Raw genomic sequence first — 8,029 nt, forward strand, 5'->3', positions numbered from 1 at the left:
CCTGCTGCCCTGCTCCTCACTTCCTTCAAGCCCCCTCTGGCCTCATTACAAGTTCTGTCTGTTGGTCATAGGAATGACTACAGCTCTATTAGCCCCATTTATGGGGGGCCCTGAAAGGAATCCTCCCAGTGAGTAGAACTTTTAACTGGGCACTTGGTTGTCTATCTTAAGTGAAAGAAGAGAAGGCTTTTTTAAAAATAACCTTTCTTTTTTTATTTTAAATCTTTATTGTTGAAAATATTACATATGTCCCCCCATTGACCCCTTCTAGCCTGCCCCCACACCTTGCCCCAGGCCTTCACCTATTGTCTGTGTCCATGTGTTATGCATATATGGTTGAGTTCACTTTTAAAAATATAAAATAAAACTCTCCAAAAGAAAAAAAAAAAAAAAAAAAAAAAAAAAAAAAAAAAACCTTCAAAAACAGCATGGGCAATGTTTACCAGTTATTCTCCACTAGTTAACAGAGTTGCAAAACAAAAAATGGAAGTCTAATGGTAGATGAGGAGCCAAGGCGCATTAAGAGACTCCTGGCTTAAGACCGTTTTATCTCTCTCCACATGGACTCAGCCATTCCCAGCTTGGCCTAACAGACCACAGTCACATGTGTGTTTTAAACCTTGTCCACACACAGAAAAATCAGGGGGCTCATTTATCCCCACATCACACACTGCACGTTTTAGCATTTGTTATTTCCTCTTCAGACCAGGCTATAGTAGTCCACAATCTTATTTAGGTTCAACTTTATTTCTAGAGACCTGGCCTGCAATCTTTCATTTGTTACAGGAGCCTTTGTAACTGGCAGTTGCTCTTGCCAGACAGACGCTGTCCCTGTAATCTCTATTTTCGGTCCCACCTGACTTTGCCCTCCTCACCTGTGATCTTCTGTGCTGGGCTGTGGACCGGTTGGATGTACTTCCGCTTTGCCAACTTTAATGAAAAGCCTCTACCTGCTCAAACCACAGAGTACCTAATCTCACTCACAATGGCAGCTGTATCTTTATCATCTCTCTACTTCACATGCCAAGATGGGACTCAAGGTCCCAGTGACATAAAAATACTGTTAGGAGAGGACAATAAAGGTACCCAGTGTTCTTATTTTTGTTTCCTATAATATGATAGGCCAGTATATAAAACAAGATCTTATGCTCCATAATTACCTGACATAAGTAGGGAATCTACAATACAAATAAGTCTTTTCATTTGCTACATTACACTAGAAGGAAACACAGAAATATAGCAAATATTTTCTGCTGAATGGCAGGTGGTGGATGAAAAATTAATAGTTTACCTTTGGTGGACAAAGAAATGGAAGTGAAGCAAGATCAGACTTGAACTCAAAAGGTCATTTTCAGCTCAATTTCTTTCACATAGGAAAGCAATGTTGATACCATTCAGAATCGGTGTATTTTTCAAAGCATGTGTCCCTAATTCCAGCTCTTTCTTCTAGTGGGATAAACAGGGCAAGCCCTAAAAAAAAGGGTTCATGATTTTAAGGGCATGTCTCTTTTTTCTTTTTTTAAAGAGAGAAAAGACCTGGGACAGTCTGGATTATCCAGGCTGCACAGTGAGATCAGATCCAGTCCTTCTAAGTGGATATGAGATGGTTTGCAGGCAGTTCAACTAGGTGGCAACTAGTAGCTAAGCATTATCTGCCACCCCATTTAAAAGATCCAGATAAAACTGCAGTGTAGTCCTTAGCAAGAGGGCACAGAATTTCCTCAGACATTATCTCTCATCTGCTTCATACAGAGCCACAAGACATCAGAGATGAAATTGATTCTGAAGATTATTCAACCACCCCCGTCTATACTGCAGGGCACCAGTGACTCCGCTAAGGTGACATGGGCAGCTTATAGTAAAAGCAGTGACGGACGGGCTCTATCTAGGGTACCCTTATGTACCACAGAGTGGGGTACAGGGAAGAAATGGTGGCACAGAATGTCCAACTCAGGGTCAAAAGTGAGGAAGACCCTGGCCGGTTTGGCTCAGTGGATAGAGCGTTGGCCTGCGGACTAAAAGGTCCCAGGTTCGATTCCGGTCAAGGGCATGTACCTTGGTTGTGGGCACATCCCCAGAAAGGAGTGTGCAGGAGGCAGCTGATCGATGTTTCTTTCTCATCGATGTTTCTAACTCTCTATCCCTCTCCCTTCCTCTCTGTAAAAAATTAATAAAATATATTGTTTTTAAAAAAGTGAGGAAGAATAAGAATTTCTGTAGACTTGTTTTTCCCATCCCCTCACTCCAGCCAGGACTATATTAACAGATGATCCTTTAAATGAATCCTTTGTTTTCCCTAAAAAGGACCAACTATATTTGGCTTCCTAAAATATCTGCTGATGATTCTCATTTCAAAGGCTGATAGGGGTGGCTATTAAGTACTATATGTAGCTAAGATATTCATTATGGCATAAGAACATCTTTTTCTCATTTCTTTTCTCAAAATGTATCTCTGAAGATAAGATGATACTATTGTTCCTTCAAAAACATAACTAAAATACACTAACTTTTCGATGTTTCTCCAAAAATAGTGCTGGGATGAAAACCAGCAGAGGCAGGTGAGGGGCGCTGGTATACATTACATAGGTCACTGAAAATCTAGAAAAGTAGGACTCTGTGTGGATAATACAAATACTCCCCCAACATCTTCATTTCCTTTATGTAAATTAAGAAGAGTGGAGCCCAAATCTCAAATGCCCTTTGATCATGACAACTGCCATACAGGACAGACAGATCCTCACCACACAGACACCTAAACTCCTTCTCCTCCAATCCTATTTCCAACCAGGTTTACTTGAGAAGTGTCATTTCCTATACATGGTCTTGAACAAGGAAAGCTTCACCAACCAAACTGTCATACCCATATTGATCAATAGTAGGATCACTTTCAATGGATACAAGCAAGAATAATAACACACTTGTATGCTAGTGATGAGACCAGAAAGTTCTTTGTGACAATTTTTTCCTATGATTAAGAGGGCACTAAACAATAATTGCCTTCAAAGCTGGTGTTAACACGCTCATCCTAATAACTTTACACTCTAAAAGAAATGTAGAAGGATTTAGGAAAGGATTAAGATAATAAAATTCATTATTCTTTTTATTCATATAGATTGAAAGATAAAGATAAGCTGACAAATTATAAAAATACCTTAAAGCAGTTGCTTATATAGAAATTCATTACATTTTCTGTTTCTTATTTTAAGGCTTAAAAGTAATAGGATACAAAGGTGAGAAGTTACTCTTCCATAACTTATAGTTAAAGCAACATAACTACAGAATTGGAGTTCTTTTTCCATATTAGCCTATCAGGCTTCACAATCAACATTATTTCATGCCTCATTCCTAGAACTGAGCATTTCATCTGCTACATTACATGTGGGGAAATGTGTCTGCCTTGGTCACAGGCATGCGGAGCGTATTTTTAACCTAAGTGGAAGTGCAGCACGTTAGCTGATTTGTAACACAGGCACATATGTCTGAATCCCTAATATATTCAATATGAAGAAGCACAGGTGAAAATAGAACGTAAACTTTAAGAAACAGAGGCGTGGATACATGGAACAGACTGTCAGAGGTCAGAGGGGCTGGGGATAAGGCGGACTGGATGAGAGAAGATGATGAGATTAACCAAAAAACATATGCATTGTCTATGGACATAGACAACAGTGTGGAGATGGTGAGAGGGAAGGGGGAGAGGGCTGGGTGGAAGTGGGCAAAGTGAGGGAAAGTGGGGGACATCTCTAATAGTGTCAACAATAAAAATAAATAAACAACATTCTTGTGTTAATGCACAGAAAATTGAAATTGGTCCTAAAGAATAAAGATGTGTGTGTGTCTGCAAATGAATATCCATGTTGTATTCAGTATAAATCTGAGAAGCAGCAGTAGACTTAATATAATAATGCATGACCTATATTTCAGCTGACAGTTTCTGGGTTTTCTGTAAAACAATTTGTTTTGTAAGGACATGGAACTTTAAAAATTTTATTGTTAGAGAGCCAGAATGCAAAAAAGTACACATGTGTATAGTACAGCTTTAAAATTTTCAAATATTTATAGTAGACTTCTAGTATAACAATTCCAGAAATAAATAAGCCCATACTAAGAATCAATAATTAAGGAAACATTTACAACCCCACAGAAAAAATTCCATATATCATCTTATTAAGATTTAATCCTCGAATAATGAGACAAAAGGACTCAAGTAATTTTTTCAAATATTTAAACATTTTCTTTAACATGTAGCTATCTATTTTAATTGAATATTTCATATTTACTCTGCTGCTGCGATTTTATCACATAGGTTGCAATCATACAAAATCAAAAATAAGTAATTCAATATAACATTATGGTAAGATAATGCCAAAGAATTGCTTTACTTGACCAAAAGGAAAGAATGTAGATGTATTATAATGTGCATTTATAATGCCATGTAACTGCAAATTAATATAATATAAAATAAAATATAGGTTTGATAATTTGGAGCTTACCATGGGTGATATACTCTGAGAACTGCAGCCACCTCTCCCGTGATACGGATGCATGTAATTCTGGTACAGCTGCATGCCATACTGCAGAACAAATGAGTAAAAACACATTCCATCACTTTTACTGCACAGATAAGTCATGGCAATGAATACTTTCATTAGTTAAACACCATCAAAATAAAAAATAAAAACGGTAAGTGTTCCTTAAAACCAATAAGTTAATAAAATTTTTGTAAGATAAGCTTGAAAGGATACATTTAAAAACACAGTGTTTTTTATTTGGACGCACTCTTAGGTGTAGCTCACCACTATGAAGACCTGGAACTGACATTTCTATACGTTATTTTTAGCACCACTAGCACTAAAACTGTTTAGAGGGGCATGTCACTTACTGATAAGAACACTCGCTTGGGAAGGGTGCCTGGCTTTATGCTACAAAGACTCTGCAAACGCTTCCTAAGCAAAACCAGGCAAAATTCACCAGTCAGTCATTAGCAATGTCTCTGATCAATCCATGGCATGGATCACATCGTCTCTGATCAATCCATGGCAGGGCTCGTGTCAAAGCCCTTTGGCAGTGTATCTCCTCCGGTAACGATACTATTATGACCCAGTTTTATGTATGGCTTTACATTCAGGGAAATCAAAATGGTGGGAAATCAGGCTGATTGCAGACAAAGGGTCACAAAATACAACATAATGGCAATAGATCAGAACTGCAGCGTCTTTACTTTTGGGGTAGCATCATAAGACTTGGGCTGCCAGGCTGCAACTGGGAAATGGGTCTAAACTATAAACCGGATTATTAGTTTGAGAAACATTAAGTATGCCAATTGCCATGACCACACTTATCTTGCAGAGGTCCCCATCTGAAACTGGAAGATAACCCCTAAGATTTAGGTCACTTTATTTTAAAACAAAGGAAGGAAGGGAGCAACCCCTGAGGCAGACGGACTTTTTTTTAAGTGGGGGGCGGGGGCTGTTTACAGTCTACAACTCTCCATTTCATGGAGCTAGGATGAACTTTAAAGTAAGTCCTCTATAAAAAGAGATTTAAGAGATACTATGGAATCCAATTTTACCCTTGGGGTGAATACCATTTAAACATTCCAATAGTCTTTACAGTCTCTACTATGAAGACTATTTCCTTAAAGCAATTTCAGGGAGCTGGATAGATTTGGTAATTAGACAGAAAATCAGAGTGGAGTGCAGAAAGTCAGTATTTTCAAAATACTGACTTTGCTTTCAACCTGAATATAAACCCATATTCATTTAAAATTCTGTGCTGACTTCTTTATCCTTTTTCTCTCAAAATCGAAAAATTATTTTTCTAATTTAAAGTCTGATTGTTATTAATGAGACCTAATAAATTTTACTATAAATCAACTCTAAACCTACAATAATTTTGAAAAAGAACACAGGGGAGCTTAATTCCTAGTCAAGCTCATTTTGGAGAATATACAATAACCTCCAACCAACACTTTCACAAGGTGCATGCTGCTTGGCCACCTTTTATTTATCTGCGGTGAAAAGCCCGCTACCGGCTAATATGACTGTTTTCTTCAAAGATGTATTGTCCCGGGTGCCTGTGGTGTTAGGTAGTTGCTTCAGTGCTGTGGGAGGTCTTTGGTAGGCATTTAACTCTGGCCGAGGGGTAAGGCATGGGTCACCTTAACACTTCCCTGCCCCTATAGAGGGGCAGGTAAGGGAAAAAAAATATGTTAGAGTGAAGCCAGCACAGTTTTAATTGAGGGAAAGGGAAGGAGACATGTAACTGGGGAAGGAGACATGTACATGAGCAAATCCCTTCCCTAAGTCCCAGATTTTCTACGATTTTCTATAGTTTAGACCCATTTCCCAGTTGCAGCCTGGCAGCCCACGTCTTATGATGCTACCGCGAAGGCAGTGCCAGCAGCCAGGGGAAGGAAGGCCCATTCTTGCACGAATCTTCGTGCATCGGGCCTCTAGCTTTATTATAACGTCGAAGAGGAAAAAAATAGACTCCTAGTCAGGGTCAATGTCTACATGGAGTTTGCATGTTCTCCCCATGTCTTTGTGGGTTTTCTCTGGGACTCCGGTTTCCTCCCACATCCCAACCATGTGCAACTGAGGTGAATTGGCATGTCCACATTGTCCCAGTCTCAGATAGTGTGGGTGTGTGGGCCTGGGATGGAAGGGCGTTGGTCCCACCTTGGGTCATGAGCTGCCAGGATGGGTTCTGCCAACCTCAACCCTGAACAGATTGGGAAATCATTACCTCACTTGTTTTTATACATTTTTCTTAACTGTATATATAGCTCACATTTATTGCAATGGTTAAATGTTAGAAGCATTTTGGGTATTTATTTAGAAATTCGGTGATGTTTTTGTGACTAGAAATATGCCACAGGAACTTAAATCTTATTTTTATCGATTAGACTAAAAGAAAATTGGTTTCATTATACATCGTTTCTAAAGTTGAAGTTTCCAAGAAACAATCAAGGACATTAAGTGAGGACTTACTGTGCCATGATAAACTCTGGAAATAACACAACAGACAACTAAAGGAGACCATCTAAAGATACCCCTACCACCAGGCAAGCTCAGTGGCACTAGCCACAGGATCCAACAGAGGCCCCACTAACTACCTGCCAGGGAAACCAACGCAGTCCTCCAGTAGCATGTCTGTGCTGACTACCCAGACTCCTGGCTCTGAATATTTTCAAGTATAAAACAGATCATATCACTTTCTTGTTTGAACCCTTTCACCAATTTCTCACTGGCCCCAGAATAAAGGGCCTGACTGGCCCAGCCAGTGTGGCTCAGTGGCTGAGCGTCAACCTATGAATCAGGAGGTCACAGTTCGATTCTCAGTCAAACTTTAATTTTTTGAGGAAACGCCATACCATTTTCCATAATGGCTGCATTAGTCTGCATTCCCACCAGCAGTGTACGAGGGTTCCCTTTTCTCCACATCCTCGCCAGCACTTGTCATTTATTGATTTGTTGATGGTAGCCATTCTGACAGGGTTTGCTTTTTTTCTTTATTTTTTCAAAACTACAACTTTATTTTGGTTAAACTGGGCAGTTATAAATTGATATTGCTACGACAAATGTCTGCAATTTTGCTGCCTATGGAGTCTTGTAGGGTTTTTATGGTTTCCACCTTACATTCAAGTCCTTTAGCCATTTTGAGTTTGTTTTTGTGTATGGTGTAAGTTGGTGACCTAGTTTCATTTTTTTGCATGTATCTACCCAAATTTCCCAGCACCATTTATTAAAGAGGCTGTTTTGACTCCATTGTATGCTCTTGCCTCCTTTGTCAAATATTAATTGAGTATAACGGCTTGGGTCAATTTCTGGATCTTCTATTGACCAGCAGTTCTCAACCTGTGGGTCGCGAACAATGAAAATACATCCTGCATATCAGATATTTACATTATGATTCATCACAGTAGCAAAATTACAGTTATGAAGTAGCAATGAAAATAATTTTATGGTGGGGGTCACCACAACATGAGGAACTGGATTAAAGGGTCGCGGCATTAGGAAGGTTGAGA

The 8,029-nt window shown here is 39.2% G+C and overlaps 1 protein-coding gene across 2 annotated transcripts in view; it reads right to left on the reverse strand.

The window, feature by feature from the left end:
* Nucleotides 1-8,029, reverse strand: part of GRB14 (growth factor receptor bound protein 14) — a 58,133-nt gene that overhangs the window by 6,132 nt on the left and 43,972 nt on the right. For both annotated transcript variants that reach the window (XM_006766494.2, XM_015565749.1), the window contains one exon: nt 4,494-4,574. In XM_006766494.2, coding sequence (XP_006766557.1) covers nt 4,494-4,574 — 81 coding nt within the window. The remainder of the gene's footprint in view (nt 1-4,493; nt 4,575-8,029) is intronic.

This window comes from Myotis davidii, unplaced genomic scaffold (assembly GCF_000327345.1).
Source record: "Myotis davidii unplaced genomic scaffold, ASM32734v1 scaffold59, whole genome shotgun sequence".
NCBI classification, from domain to species: Eukaryota; Metazoa; Chordata; class Mammalia; order Chiroptera; family Vespertilionidae; genus Myotis; species Myotis davidii.